Consider the following 17,275-nt stretch of genomic DNA (forward strand, 5'->3'; position numbering starts at 1 on the left):
GTCGCCTCACAGCAAGAAGGTCGCTGGGTCGCTGGTTCGAACCTCGGCTCAGTTGGCGTTTCTGTGTGGAGTTTGCATGTTCTCCCTGCCTTCGCGTGGGTTTCCTCCGGCTGCTCCGGTTTTACCCTAAGACATGCGGTACAGGTGAATTGGGTAGGCTAAATTGTCCATAGTGTATGAGTGTGTGTGTGAATGTGTGTGGATGTTTCCCAGAGATGGGTTGCGGCTGGACGGGCATCAGCTGCGTAAAAACTTGCTGGATAAGTTGGCGGTTCATTCCGCTGTGGCGACCCTGAATTAATAAAAGGACTAAGCCGACAAAAAAATGAATGAATGAACATTGGCGAAGCGCCCAAGAACGGTTAAGACAAATACAGCAAAATCCAACATTATAACTAATTGCATTCATCAACCAAACAAATGCAAAGACGTAGTCACCACCAATGTGATACATCCGTCCACTGCAAATATATGCACATCTCGAAAAGATTTCTGAGGATTAACGGTCAAAGCTAATCGTTTTAGATATTCCATCACACCGTAAACGGTTAAAGATCATTAATGGACGTCATGCATTAAAGGATTAAACTAACAGACTTATCATTTCGTTGGGAATCAGGATAAGTCTTCTTTAGGCACGGCCCACTCAATTTATGTTTATTTAGCATACTCTAATGTATTATTACTTGATTACAAAAAACACTTAGTCACTGGACTAAAGGGCCAACTCACTATCTGTGCTGGAATGTGATTTCCATGAGATGTAATCTTAATTGGAATTTGGCTTCAGACACAGTCGCTCCACTCAAACTGCTTCGCTTGCTGTAACCACAGGACTTAAGTAAGCCAGAGAATCTTCACACAACCTCATGCTAATTTAATCCTGGTCAGCAGTTTTCTGGTTTATATCCTATTGGCCAACATTATGAAGGCCAAGACTTGCTCTTCTCAGCCCACGCACACAAACACATATACACTACCTGACCAAAGTCTTGCCTGTTGTAAGAGAAATAAATAATAACTTGACATTGCCTTTGCCTTTCATATAAGCCACTTCTGATACCAAATGATCAATTAGAAGTCAAGTTATTAGTTAAATTAACTTGAATAGGCGACAAGACTTTTGTCAGGTAGTGTACATATAAAAATCACGAGCGGTGTACCTCAGGGTTCAGTGCTGGGACCACTATTGTTCTCTATCTATAATGCATTCTTTTGCAAGCAGTTTCTCCTATTTCTCATACATTCTTTCCCTGCTTTGTGGACATTATCATGCTAACTTTATAACTCTTTTAGAAGCGCTCTTCTTGGCTTATGTGGCTGTCAGTTGCTAACGCCACCCACTCCTGCGGTCTATTATCAGTTCATGAACTAGACAGATGCTATAGCCACTTCTGGACACCTAGAGTCTTTGACTGTCCACATGAACGCTCACACAATCCTCCATCTTCTCTCTTTACCGAGCTGGAGGTCCAATAACTGTCAGAAAAAAAACAAAAACATGCCAGCCACTTCACGTCACTGTTATCTTATTTCCTGAACAGGAGAATGTGTGTTGTGTCGTTGATTGCTCTGTGAATTCCTAATATGCTGGTTAATTAATCCCCAGCGTGATGCTTTAAATGAGGTCCTGTTTAGACTTGTGTAGAAGTTCAGATCAGTTAGTTACTGTTGGTGAGAATGTTCTGTCGTTTTAGGAAATGGTCGAAGAGACGAGATCAACTAACTTCAGTATGACTTCCTATTTCAACAAACAGTGCTTCCTGTTCCCACTGACACTGTTATCTAGCCAGGAAAGGTCTATGGCAGGGTTCAGAGTCAAAAACCGAGACAAGGGGCTCTATTTACATCTATTTCTATTTATTTCTATTTACATCTAAGATATAGACATCTAAGCATGATGTCTAAGGTACATTGTGCAAAAGCATTACGAGCATGTCTAAATCCACTTTTGCTATTTTAATGATGAAATATACGCTCTGCGCATGGTCTAACGGGGTTGAGCTTATTCTCTTAACCCTCCTGTCATGTTCATATCCCGGCACTTACTTTAGTGTTTTCCGGTCAAAATTGACTGGTCTATTTTTTATTTTTTAAACATTCTTTAGCTGTGAACTGTCTTAAAGTATTGTTTAACATGAATTTATAGAGTTAGACATAAAATAACTGCAGTGAAAATACAAATGAATACAAAATGAACAATAGATGACAGAAATCAAAATACCTTATTTCATTAACAAATAACAGCTTGTTTATCACAGGGTCTGACCCAAAAAAATGCAATTTAATCCATCTGTATAAATTATCAACCATTCATTCATTTTCTTGTCGGCTTAGTCCCTTTATTAATCCGGGGTCGCCACAGCGGAATGAACCGCCAACTTATCCAGCAAGTTTTTTACACAGCGGATGCCCTTCCAGCCGCAACCCATCTCTGGGAAACATTCACACTCATACACTACGGACAATTTAGCCTACCCAATTCACCTGTACCGCATGTCTTTGGACTGTGGGGGAAACCGGAGCACCCGGAGGAAACCCACGCGAAGGCAGGGAGAATATGCAAACTCCACACAGAAACGCCAACTGAGCCGAGGTTCGAACCAGCAACCTTCTTGCTCGTGTATTGAGTGCTCGAAGTTTCATTCAGTCCTTCAATTGGACTACATCAGCGTACTAATGTAGGGAATAGTGACTGAGGGTATAGACGGTGAGCGTGGACACAGAACTAGCACGAGTTATACTTTGGGCATTTGCTAATGGTCTAATCCAATCAAATAATTGATGCTAAGCTAAGCTTTAGTGAGTGAGTGAGATGCAGACTCAACTTCTCGTTTAGGGAAACTAAAATTGCAGCAAGTTCCATGTACACATTATAAAAATATTACCCCACAACATACAATACATCATATTGTAGGTGCATCTCCTTCCCCCTGGACTCATTTAATGACTTAAAAAGGAGCCACATTGATAAATAAAGTTATTAAAGCTGTTTTAACATTAAGTTCTGATCGAATTGCCTCTTGCTACAGTTATGAAATAATTTGATAACAAGCAGGAAATGTTCATAAGCCAATGACATGATATATATATATATATATATATATATATATATATATATATATATATATATATATATATATATATATATATATATATATATACATACATACATACATATATACATACATACACATACATACATACACATACATACATACATACATACATACATACATACATACATATATATATTAATTTCCTATGGCGGCCACAGGAACACCACAGGTGGAACAAGGTTGATTAAAACACTCGAAATTCAATAAATGAAGTGATCATCACTTTTATATATTCACATGTATAGTGTGGAGGATATTATAAGGCCTTGAGACAATCAGACTAAAAACACAATATTTCAGAATGTTTTAAGATGTAAATGGGTCAGATTTGGCCCGAACACGGCAGGAAGGTTAACGAGTTATAGGTGTGTATTGAACATTGCATTAAACCAATCAGAACAAACCATTGTTGTACGATGACTTGCCAAATTACCCTAACCTGCCTAGGTAACCTAATTACCCTAGTGAAGCCTTTAAATGTCACTTTAAGCTGTATAGAAGTGTCTTGAAGAATATCTAGTCTAATATTATTTACTGTCATCATGACAAAGATCAAATAAATCAGTGATTAGAGATGAGTTATTAAAACTATTATGATTAGAAACGTGTTGAAAACATCTGCTCTCCGTTAAAGAAAAACTGGGTAAAAATATATATTCAAGGGGGCTAATAATTCAGACTTCATCTGTATATGTGGATATTTTCTATAAGCTATGCGAGTCAAAGGAACGGAGTAGGAATTTTCCACAACAAGTTCTGCCCGTGGAAAGTTTTCATGCACATGGTAGAGATTTCTGAAAAGGTGTTAATGCCCACAGTAAACATCTCTTCTGTCACTTGGCTTATCTAATGTGTAGAGTTGAATGTGTTTTGAGGCCGGTGTGCCTCATTACAGCCGCTGCTGGTTTCAGCTCAGCGTGACAGCGAGGGATTGGACTCGCAGGTGAAGAGGAGACGGTATTTTCTCTGCTGTCAGAAAACTACAGTGTGGTGGTCTCCTCTAAAGGCACAGTGTTACAGACAGAGACTGACGGAGGGAGGCGGCGCACACACACACACACACACACACACACACACACACACACACACACACACACACACACACACACACACACACACACACACACACACACACACACACACACACACACACACACACACACACACACACACACACACACACACACACACTGAAAGCTGCAGTACCAGATGTGCTGCTACATCCGTCCTGCCCTCTGGCTATCACACACATGGGAATACGACTTTCAAACGCACCCGGACACACTGGAGGCTTGCAATACACCGATTTTAAAAGTTAAAGAAAGCAGGCAGACAGCAACAATTAGGTGACAGAGCCGTCTGTGCTGCAACTGGGCTCGTCTGGTCAGAAGATAAGGTGTAGTTGTTTTGGCAGCTGTCTGATTTGAGCTGTGATACCTTTAAAAATCCAATTTCTACAGCAATATGGAAAATAAATGATGACTGTTAATAACGGGGTGTCCAAACCGATGCTGAATTCACTCCACTGAATGCTTTATTAATGTCAAATACTGCAAAATTTGACTGGGAATGTTTGATTCTGCTACTAATTTTAATTTATTGTTAAACTTTTCAAACCACTAACAGTTGACAATAACAACTTTGACGTTGGACAGTAGCTCCAGATGCTAAACATATTATATTGCTAATCACATAATCGTCATGTTATTGTTCCGGCAGTTCATGTTTATCTCATTACAGACGTTGCACGGACTCGTACAGCGATGACTGAGGCAATGTTTGATTTCTCATTCACTATATTCGAAGTGGTGATCGGTGTGCTGTTTTATGGAAATGGCTTGACATTTGTACCCAATAAACAGCTATGTTTTGAGGATTGTCATAATGATGAGTGCGCACGAAAAGCAGAGCAAAAAAAGCGCACAGAGACCTCCTTGACGCTTTTAAACGAACCCTGGAGCGGTTCCTTTGTGGCGAGAATATGATCCGAACTAAAACAGACCGAACTGCAAAAAGTACTGCGACTTCTTGGACTAATCGAGCTGCCGTAGGCTGATGCAATGTGCATTATGGAGTGTGGAGGAAAAATATTTGTTGACAGCGCTTTACCAACAGAATGAGAGAGAAAAACATTAGCTGATGGATCATTGGTAATATTTACGTAACATGACCATGTCGCAGTTCAACTAATTCAAGCCTCCTTCTGAAGTGATGTATGATGCAGCGTGGCTGTTTGTAATGCTTTAAAACATTGTTTTCCAGCCGCAGCCGCGCTCCATTCTTGAAATGTATAGTTGGTCCAAAGTAATGTATACAAACTCTATAGTATACTATGAGCAGGGATACAATCAGCCAGCAGAGTCGTAGCTCCATAATCAAAAGCACTATTTGTGTCAGCCGGTTTGTTTACTTGCTGGAGTTCCATTGGCATTTCCCGCACGTTAATTCTGACCAATCAAAAATCAGTTTAGGAATTATGCTCAATAACATCTGATGACTGCAGTTTGTTTTTGTTTTTACTGGTTTGGATCAAAGCAATCAGATTAGTGTGGAAACGCCCCTTGCTGGAGCTCTGCAGTGAGTACCACTTGACCAATCCTGCAATAAGCCCTCGTAATTTCTTTATAAAGGGTTAAATTAGTAAATTAAAATAGTTAAATAAGTTTTAAAAAATCATTTAAAGTGATTAAATCTCATTACAAGTGTTGAATTATTACTTCAATTCAAATGAATGTATTTTGTGACAACTTTTTAAACTTTAGTTACCTTGACTTTCAGTGGAGAGACGCAAACCTCTGAGGTTTTGTTAAAATCTTAATTTGCTCTTTGAAGAATAGACAAGTAACAAACTGCGCCTTTAACTTCACCGCAGTAAATCTCCCATGTTTTATTCCATTTGCATGTCTGAGAGCCGAGCGACTGCCTTTGAAATGAATGGGAATGCTGACGGATGGCATTCCTCTCCCGGACCAACCTGGAAATGTTCAAAAGAGAAGGAGAAACGCTTTGGGGGCCAGAGTTTCTCACAGCCTGAGGAGCGTCGGCTGATCACTTTCAGCTTCAGACACTGACAATAATGATGAGCTCAACACACACCCAGAGAAATATATATACAATCATGAGCGGTGTACCTCAGGGTTCAGTGTTAGGACATCTATTGTTCTCTATCTACACAGCATTCCTTTGCAAGCAGTCTCTCGTATATCTCATACATCCTTTCCCTGCTTTGTGGACCATATCATGCTAACTTTAAAGCTTCTTATTACTCTTTGAACTTTATATCAGTTCAATTGTTTTAATATAAGCTTAATACTACTGTCCATCGATCTCGGTCTTGGAGGGCTGGTGTCCATGCAGGGTTTAGCTACATCTTGCCTGGGTGTTTCAAGTATACCTAGTAAGACCTTGATTAGCTTGTTCAGGTGTGTTTGATTAGGGTTGGAGCTAATTCACTGTAAAGTCTGTGGGACGGGGTTTGCAGGTTTGCCACTGAATCTACACATTTTAAGCGTGAGAGGTGCTGTATGAAGCCTGGTTTATACTCGACGCGTCCGCTTGTTCGCTTGAGTGCGAGCGGCGAATGTGACGTCGTCGCGGAGTTTGCGGAGGTCTGCTTTGGTTGCGCATGTTTTCGGCTGGCGGTGCGTAGGGCACTTTGAGACTCGAGTGAAGAGTGCGCGTGGCGCTGCAACTGATTTGAGTTGAATATGAAACACTTTGAAGAAATTTTGTCTAAAACAGTACGACTGTACACACATCTTATAATCACATCCGTGAATATAGGGATAACATGATCAATAATTATTATCTAGAAATTGCAACAGCCGTGGGAAAAGAAGAAAGTTTTTGTTAAAAAGTTTGTAAAAACCTGAAGGATGAGTTTATTAAAACCAAAAGAGGTCATGACAAAAGTGGAGACCAGGTACACAATTACAGAATATGTTTTTCCACCAGTCATAGGTGTATTTTTGTTTAATTTTGTATTTAAAACTATTTAATAGTTATAAAACTATAATGAAGTCACAAAATTATTTTGATAACTGGAAAGGAATATAATATACTGATGCCCGTTTCTCTGGGGTTTATTAGTGATAATGATCTGTAATGTTGGACCATCACTGCCTGTTTAGCATAATTATATGACAGAACTAGCCAAACAGTGATATGTGAATTGTGGAGCGGGCTAAATCTAAAAAACATCAGTATTCTTTTAGTAAGTGTACTTTTTTTTGCTTTTAATTTTGCAACAATAAAATATTTATTTGTAAAGCAACTCATGTTCTGTTGTCATTAATATTTGAATAAATTGTAATAGGTATAACTGTCTGAGATACAAACAAAAGCAATTGAAGATGACCAATAATTATTTGCTAGAAATAGCAACAGCAGTGGGAAAGGAGGAAAGTTTATGTTAAAAAGTTTGGAAAAACCTGAGGGATTAGTTAGTTTATGCCAAAATAAACCAGTGCAAAATTGGAGACCCGGGAACAAAAATCTAAAATAAATAAATAAATAGATAAATAAATAGATAGATAAATAAATAAATAGATAAATAAATAAATAAACATCAGTATTTTTTTAGTAAGTGTACTTTTTTTTGCTTTTATTCTTGCCATAATAAAATATATATTTGTAGAGCAGCTCATGTTTTCTTGTGATTAATATTGTAATAAACTTTAAATGGTAAAAAATATGAACAAAAGCAAGTGATGCATCAAAGTTTAATTAAAAAAAAATCTTAAATGCTGATTAAAATGCTTATAATCATTAAAATAATGTATAAAAACAATACAAAATAATTATTTTAAAAATATTGAACATTATGATATGACATACTTTCGTAAAGTTCTTACTTCTCTGTTTATCCGTCTGATTTTACAGTGGTTTTCTTTTGACCGGCCTCTATCGTTTTAAAGAATATCACAACGGAGAACGCGGCAAGTATAAAAGCCTCGTCGGTTTCGCGAGGTGCGTGCGCAGTCAGCGGAGGTGTGCGATGCGGTGCCAGGTGAAAGTATAAATCCAGCTTAATCCTTCATTTAACCCTCACGATGCTGTCAGCCGTGCAAGATGCAAAATTTAACACAGCTCATGAAAAATACGTTATTGCTATTAAGATGACATATAAATAAGAAGTTATACATCAATATAAATGTGGGGCGATGGATCGCGATGCCGGCTCAGCATGGAGAAGTTTGTCAGCCATCGGTGATGGCATCATCTATCGACCCAACCCTAGTTCACGGGTGCACACCCAAGTTCAGAAGACACGTTCACACTCGCTAAACATAACGTCAAACGAACTCGGGTGCTAGTGTGTAAGCACCCAAAAAAGACCATTGGGTTGTTTTGAAATCTCAGTATAAAAGTGAGCACAACTGAGCCCTCACATGTACAGCTAAACCTGTACACACACACACAGGTTCCTTTTTTGTGGTTTATGAGGACTCTCCATAGATGTAATGTTCCTGTATGTCTTTGTTTTTGTGAAAAGTGGGGACATTACATAGGTTTCCATTCATTTTCTACTGTTCAAACCGTATATTGTATTGCCCTCACCCCACCCGACCCCTAAACCCAACCATCACAGGAGACTGTGTGCAGCTTTACTCTCTGAATAAACTCATCCTGCGAGATTTATACGCATTTTAGTAATACCCGTGTCATACACATGTCATTATACAGATTTGTGTCCTGATGTGCCACAAAAACACGTACACACACACACACACACACACACACACACACACACACACACACACACACACACACACACACACACACACACACACACACACACACAAGCTGATGTTCGTTCATGAAGTTCCTCCTCTCTGTCGGCCTTTTCAAAATGCAAACCCACAACCAAGATAAACTGCACTGCCAAACATAATAATATTGATAAATGTGAAATATGCACACGCCACACGAGCGCCAGACAATAAGGTTTAGCAGGAAACCAACCACCGACAGACAGAGAGAGCGAGAGAGAGAGCGAGAGGGAGAGAAAAAATGTGAATTTAAACAGGGCACTCAGGCAGACTGGCACCAATCTAAATGTAATTGTGTAAATTCACCGGTTCCACTCAGTTCTCCCTGTCCGAGGTGAGATAAGCGTGTGATTGGCTAGAGGGAGATGAAAAAGCCAGCGAGCGCTCCATCTAAAGCCACGACTAAAGCAGACCTGGAAAACGTCTTTTGCCAAAATAGAAAAAAAAAAAGAAAGTTGAAATGCGATTGATGGGGAGGACGAGCTCCTGTTTGAATTTCAATCAGCGAGTGACTCTCACTGTGCCGCCGCTGGGACGCGGAGCGGCTCTGCGTAATGAAAGCATGCATACGCCCATCTCTCTGGTTTCCACTCTCCGGAAGACGCCTGCCGCTCCGTGCCTCCTCATACAAGCCGTATATCTGTCCTCAACGAGCCGCGCCACCCTTAATACGGGCTCCATGGAAACCCGCGGAGAGAATCGCATCACAGCGCTCCAACGCAGGCCTTTATATGCAGTGTGACTGACTGAGTGTTTGCTCTTCTGCGCTTCCAATTTCATAAGGGCGGTGGGTACAGAGCGCATGCTTTGAGTCATGATTAACATATAAACACACACACACACACTCATGCGGCTTGCAAGTGTGAGTGGCATCAATGATAGCAGCTCCGCACACTCTCTTGTTTACTTTATTTTCCAATTATGTTTCTGAAGACGCTCCAGGCAATTATTTATGTGCAAATACAACACACCGATGCAAAAACTGAAAATGCGTTTATTGGAGGTGTGCTGCGGAAGGAACAGGGAGACCCTTGTTTTCAATGTCACTTGCGGATCGTTATGATACCGCAGCTGAACCTGAACCTCCATTTGCTCCAGGGGAGCCTGCAGTTTGTCCCTTTTGTGTTTGTTTATGTGTGTATAATCAGAGCCGGAGTGTGTACATGGAGGAACACCTGCGTAAACTAGGCTGAGACTGTAGTGTTCACACTTCTAAGGGCAGTTCACATTAAAATGAATTTGTCATCATTTACCCACCATCATTTGTTCCAAACCTCTATTATTAATATTATTATTATTATTATCATTATTATTATCATTATTATTAGTTTATTAATTATCATCATCATCATCATCATCATCATCATTATTATTATTATTATCATTATTATTATTATCATTATATTTATTTTATTATTATTAACAATAATAATAATAATAATAATAATAATAATAATAATAATAATAATTATTATTATTATTATTTGTATTATTATTATTGTTATCATCATCATCATTATTAGTAGTAGTATTTTTATTATTATTACTATTATTATTATCATTATTACCATTATTATTATTATCATAACTATTATATTTATAATAATAATAATAAAAATAATAAAAAATAAAATAATAATAATAATAATATTATTATTATCATCATCATCATCATCATCATCATCATTATTATTATTATTATTATCATCATCATCATCATCACTATTGTTATTATTATTAATATTATTATCATTATTATTATTATTATTATTATCATTACTATTATATTTATAATAATAATAAAAATAATAATTAAAAAAATAATAATAATAATTGTTATTATTATTATTATTGTTATTATCATTATTATTATTATTATTATTATTATTATTGTTATTATTATTATTACCATTATTATTATTAACATCATTATTATTTTATTATCATCATTATTATTATTTTTATCATTATTATTATTATTTATTCATTTATTTTCTATTCAGCATAGTCCCTTTATTAATCAGGGGTCGCCACAGCGGAATGAACCGCCAACTTATCAAGCATTTGTTTTACGCAGTGGCAACCCATCTCTAGGAAACATCCATACACACTCATACACTACGGACAGTTTAGCCTACTCAATTCAACTGTACCGCAGGGAGAACATGCAAACTCCACACAGAAACTCAAACTGAAACAACCGGGGCTCGAACCAGCGACCTTCGTGTTCTGAGGTGACAGCACTACCTACTGCGCCACTGCTTCAAAATTATTATTATTACTATTATTATTAATATTTCATCCACAGAAAGGAAGTCAATGTTGTTTTGGACCCCTGTGACTTCCATTGTGTGGACGAAATAGTTCTGTGCAAAGGAAGGTCATGCAGGTTTGAAAGAAATGATGACAGAATTTTCATTTTTGGTCCTTCAAGCGCTTTTCACAACCAAACTCATTCATTTTCAATCAGAATTGGCAATTATTCAGCCAACGAGCTTGTCACACGGAGCAATTCAAGGCTGATGATTTTTTTTTTCTTATGACAAAAGGAATCTTTTATGACCCCTGAAATTTGAGAGAACAAAAAGTGATGTGCGCTTTCAACATTTGAAAGGCTTGCAGCATGGGGGAAAAGTGTAACGCTTACTTGAAGGGGCTGTTTAGAAGACTGTCATGACACCATGATGTGACACCAATTGTGTCATTCATTCATTCATCCATTCATTTTCTTTTTGGCTTAGTCCCTTTATTAGTCTGGGGTCGCCACAGCGGAATGAACCGCCAACTTATCCAGCATATGTCTTTTTATGCAGTGGATGCCCTTTCAGCTGCAGCCCAGCTATAGAAAACATCCACACACACTCATACACTACGGACAATTCAGCCTACCCAATTCACCTGTACCGCATGTGTTTGGACTGTGGGGGAAACCGGAGCACCCGGAGGAAACCCACGCTAATGCGCGGAGAACAAACAAACTCCACACAGAAACGCCAAATGACCCAGCTGACTCTCGAACCAGCGACCTTCTTGCTGTGATGCGACAGCACTACCTACTGCGCCACTGCGTCGTCCCCAATAGTGTTATTTTAAATGCAAATATGATCATGTTGAGATGTCTTTATCACAACTTAACATAAACAAATAACATCTCTTTGTCTTTGACAACTTGACATTACCAAGACGTCATAAATCTGTCATAAACATGATTGTCATGAGGACATTATAACAATAATTTTATCATTTTATAATTATCAAAAATCATTTTTTTTAATGGAACAAAGTTTGTCATCATAATTACTCATTTCAAGAGTTCACACTTAGCTGATGATTGATTATAAAGCTTGTTTGGCATGCTGTCCCGAGAGAGAGCCCTGAGCTCATAAGATCCTCGAGCCCGGGGCTCCCTTCCGTTTGCAGGGCGTGTTTGAGCTCAGGTAGGTGTGGAGAACTCCCCTGCTGTAGTAGATAATGAACAGATAGCGATCACTCTTAAGAGATAACTACTGACTAGGAGCATGTCTATGGTGCTGAATTAGTCAATTAACTGAAGCTGCATGTTTTTGGATGGTGAGAGGAACCCGGGAAACCCAGGGGAAACCCACGTAAGCACGGGGAGAACGTGTAAACTCCACACAGAAACGTCGGCTGGCTTGGTAAGGACTAGAACCAGTGTTGTTCTTGCTGTGAGGCTAAAGTGCTAAGCACCGGGCCACACATCTAGGAAAGCAGGAGGAGTAGGGGTGGAAGGGGGGTTCTTCAAAATGAAGATGGCTGTCATATGGAGCTTAGGGTATATATAGTGGCTTAAGAATCGTCTGATTGGTGAATCAAAAATTGAATAATGCGTGATCAATCATAAGCACACGATCCTCTCGACATTAGTTCATAAATAGACTTACTAAAAGCATCAATACTCTATCACATAATTTTAAAACAGCGTCATTAATATTCGATGATACTGAAAGACATTTTAATGTTCCATATGTACCACTGTAGTTGAGGTCAAGGAAAATATTAATGATGCTTTTAGAAAATTCATGACAACTATAATGGTCTAATGACAATCATGTTTATGACAGATTTATGACAAGTCATATAGTCTTGATAATGTCTGGTTGTCATATAGACATCTCAAACAATGTCAAACAATTAAAAAGTCACTTACTAGCTGGATGTTTTCATCCAAAAATGCGCAAAACTGGATTATCCCATAAAAGACATGCAAATAAAGCAGCGTTTCCATCCAATGCATCAAATCGAACTATATCGTCACTTCCTGATTAACTGGCGCCAAATATCAACAGCAGAAGGAAATTGCTTGGGTAGGAGAAGCTGCATCAATCTTTTCTTCATTTAATAAATGACTTGCGCCTCAGAAGACAATGCTGACACACACTGAACGCAGGGTGGCGTTTGAAGGAGTGACACTTGGAGGCACAGACGCTCTTAACAATTCTGGAGGTCATTAATAATATAATAACACTGATACTGAAACGGTTAAGGCGTTTCAGATGGTTTACAGTGTGCTCAGCCTGCTGGTTAATCCATTCACACACATTATTATCATCACATGATCTCATTCATTCATTCATTCATTCATTTTCTTGTCGGCTTAGTCCCTTTATTAATCTGGGGTCGCCACAGCAGAATGAACCGCCAACTTATCCAGCAAGTTTTTACGCAGTATCATTATTATTATCATTATTATTTTTATTATCAGTATTATTATTATTATTTTTATCATTATTATTTGTATTTATTCATTTTCTATTCAGCGTGGTTCATGTATTAATCAGGGGTCGCCACAGCGGAATCAACCGACAACTTATTCAGCACAAATTTATGAAGCGGATGCCCTTCCAGCCGCAACCCATCTCTGGGAAACATTCACATACACTCATTCACACACACACCCATACACTGCGGACAGTTTAGCCTACCCAATTCACCTGTACAGCATATTTTTGGACTGTGGGAGCACCCGGAGGAAACGCAGAACGCAGGGAGAACATGCAAACTCCACACAGAAACGCCAACTGAGCCGAGGTTCGAACCAGCGACATTCTTGCTGTGAGGCGAACATGCTACCCACTGCGCCACTGTGTCGCCCCATCACATGATCTCTTATAACAAAAATCCCATGACCCTTTTACAGAGCATACTGGAATTTCTTTGCTAATAGTGTTTCCGTCAAAGTGTACGTGCATCTTTTCCTATCAAATAAAAATGTTATTAATAATGCGAATTTTCAAAATGTATGCGCAAAATGTATGCGCATCAATATAGGATATGCATATCCAAACAATAGGTAGATGGAAAATAGCTAGTGACACTTGTCATAAGCATGGTGTGCTGCTAGGAGGAGCAGGTGTGATTAATACTAACTCCCCACAGGCATACAATAAGAGGGCCCAACCCCAAAAACAACCCCTCACCCCCTACTCGACACTGCTTTTGACTTCCCCCCAACCCCCTCCCAGCTATACTCTTCAACTCAAATGTTAAATGCAACCACAGGAGCAGAGAAGACGCCCTGACTGACCTGCACACTTGGTTCTGGTGATGAGCGCGGGCCCGGGCTGTCCGGTGCCCCCCTCTCCGGGACGAGTCAGCAGCACGCGGATCTCATATTCGGTGTCGGGGTCCAGGTGCCAGAGCTTGTAGTTGGGCGAGTTGACGGCGTGGGTTTCTGTCCAGCTGCCGGACGTCATGCGGTACTCCACCTCCTTCAGGATGATGGGCCCGTCCCCGAATATGGAGTTAGCATTGAGCTGGATCAGCAGGTACGTGGGCCCGACGCCCAGCAGCTGAGGTGGAGCGATGGGTCTTGGCGGCTCTGCAGGAGGACATGAGAGTTATAGAAAGCTGATCTCAGTTTCAGCTGATAGAAAGCTAGGAAAACGGTCACATAAATAACATGCAAAACATACCGTTCCTCTATTTTATTTTATATCATTTGTTCTTTTCTGTAAATTTTTGTCAATGCCACAACATTGTTGATATTGTGCTTTGTGTACTGTTATGTGTATTCTTGTATTCTCAACGAACGCACAAACACACATGCACAAATGAATGCACACACAAACAAATGCACGCATACATGCACAAATGAACGAATGAACAAACGCACACACAAATGCATGCACAAATAAAAGAACGAAAGCACAAACCAAGGAACACACACACGGACGCACGAATGCATGAACAAATGAAGGAATGAACGCAAAAATGCATGAAGGAACGAAGGAACAAACGAACACACACATGCGCAAATGAATGCACACACAAACAAATGCACACATGCGTGCACAAATGAATGAATGAACGCACCTATGCATGAACCAACAAACCAATGCACGCACCAATGCATAAATTCACACATAGACAAATAAACGCACGCACAAATGCATGCACAAACAAAAGAACAAACACATGAACGAAAGAACAAATGCACGCACGTATGAATGCACGAAAAAACAAACGCACAAATGAATGCACGCATATGCACACAAATGCACGAACACACGCACACTTGAATGCTCGAATGAATGAATGAACACACACATGCACATATGAATGCACACACAAACAAACGCACGCATTCACGCACAAATGAACGAATGAACAAACGCACACACAAATGCATGCACAAACAAAAGAACGAACGCACGCATGCATGCACAAACAAACGAACGCACGAATGCACAAACAGACAAACGAATGCATGCATGAATGCATGAACGCATGCAACTTTTGTGAAGCATCAAATCACCGTCATATAAGCTGTCAAAACATGTTCATGACTGCATAAATGTATTATTTCTTTTTAAAAAGTCACATATTGTGCATGTCTATTACACACAAATTGTACTAAGGCGATCTAAAAAGATCACATCAATAAATGTTGTCTTTGAACCAGCAGGTGGCAGTCTTTGTACTTTTATTTTGGAGTGCAGATTGCATAAGTTTTATTAATAACTAAATATATATATATATATATATATATATATATATATATATATATATATATATATATATATTTACTATTTTCCCAAGTGTATATAACTACTACTGTGGGAAAATATCAGAATTTGGTACATACTTTCAGTATTATCTTTGCTTGACTGACCCGATGTAATCTTGTTTATATGAAACGAGCCTGCTCCCAAGCGGGTTTGAGCTACCGGAACTGCTGCTATGACAACAACTCTCAGATCAGTTTTGAAGAACAAAACAATCTGGATCGTATCAAATCATCAATAACCAAATCCAGCTAACTGAGTAATCCACGTACGAAGAACAGGCCCATGGACTATAAATACACCTCACATTGAAAAACACACACACACTCTTTGCTGAGTCTTGTTAACCTGTAAGTGAGCATTTCAAAGTATTTCCTCGTCTTGCTTATCTTTGTTTATAGTTTATATTGTTTTCCCTCCTAATACAAGTGTTTGTGCTGTGGGGGAAACCGAAGCACATGGAGGAAACCCACGCCAACATGAGGAGAACTTGCAAACTCCACACAGAAACACCAACTGACCCAGCCTATACTCGAAACAGTGACCTTGCTGTGAGGCAAGTGTAACGGAGGCTAGCCAGTAGGTGCCATGCACTCACTCCTTGGTAGAGTAGCCGACTCTCATGCGGAAGGTCGCCAGTTCGATACCAGCTCAGAACGGGTTGGGTAGTGTAGGACTGGCAGGGTTATATTGGTGCCGTGACCCGGATGGGAGTGAGGTTTAGGGGGGTGAGTGTAACGGAGGCCAGCTAGTAAGTGCTGTGCAGGTAAACCTCACTCCTCTGACCTCTAAAGGTGCTCTAGCATCAGACGCGAGTGGCCATGGTCTTCAGCTTCCTTGGTAGAGCAACCGACTCCCACGTGGAAGGTCGCCGGTTCGATACCAGCTCAGAACGGGTTGGGTGGTGTAGGACTGGCGGGGTTACACAAGCACTGAGCCATTTAATAGAAATATTAATATGCAATATTAATTGAAGCCTGTAATAATATTTCACTATTTTAAATATCCAATTGTGGCTTTATTTGGACATCAAATATGTGTGTGTGTGTGTGTGTAAAGACACAAAACAGCATAACACAGTTTACAAATCTAAGGCTTTAATCTAAATGTGATCAGTTTAAAGAGCAGCCGCAGAATGTTGTTTTATTATGTGGTGTGTAGAGCGCTAGCGTCGCTGTACAGGAGCGCCCTCTGTAATGTGGTTTGGTCTTAATGGAATGAAGCAGTGGCAGGAAGCAGTAAGAGTTAATTGATTTATTGTGTGCTCCTGCTGGAGGAGGTGCTGCTATCCCTGTGCAATCAAAGCCGGCTTATTTTAATACTGTAATCTGATTCTGCTGTGTGTGTGTGTGTGTGTGTG

The 17,275-nt window shown here is 39.5% G+C and overlaps 1 protein-coding gene across 52 annotated transcripts in view; it reads right to left on the reverse strand.

Annotated features, from left to right (window-relative positions):
* The window catches only part of ptprk (protein tyrosine phosphatase receptor type K), a 300,910-nt gene that overhangs the window by 106,146 nt on the left and 177,489 nt on the right, over window positions 1–17,275 (reverse strand). For all 52 annotated transcript variants that reach the window (NM_001443271.1, NM_001443270.1, XM_087296977.1 and 49 more), the window contains 1 exon segment: window positions 14,436–14,729. In NM_001443271.1, the coding sequence (NP_001430200.1) occupies window positions 14,436–14,729 (294 nt within the window).

This window comes from Danio rerio, chromosome 20, assembly GCF_052040795.2.
Source record: "Danio rerio strain M-AB ecotype USA chromosome 20, GRCz13ab, whole genome shotgun sequence".
Taxonomy (NCBI): Eukaryota; Metazoa; Chordata; class Actinopteri; order Cypriniformes; family Danionidae; genus Danio; species Danio rerio.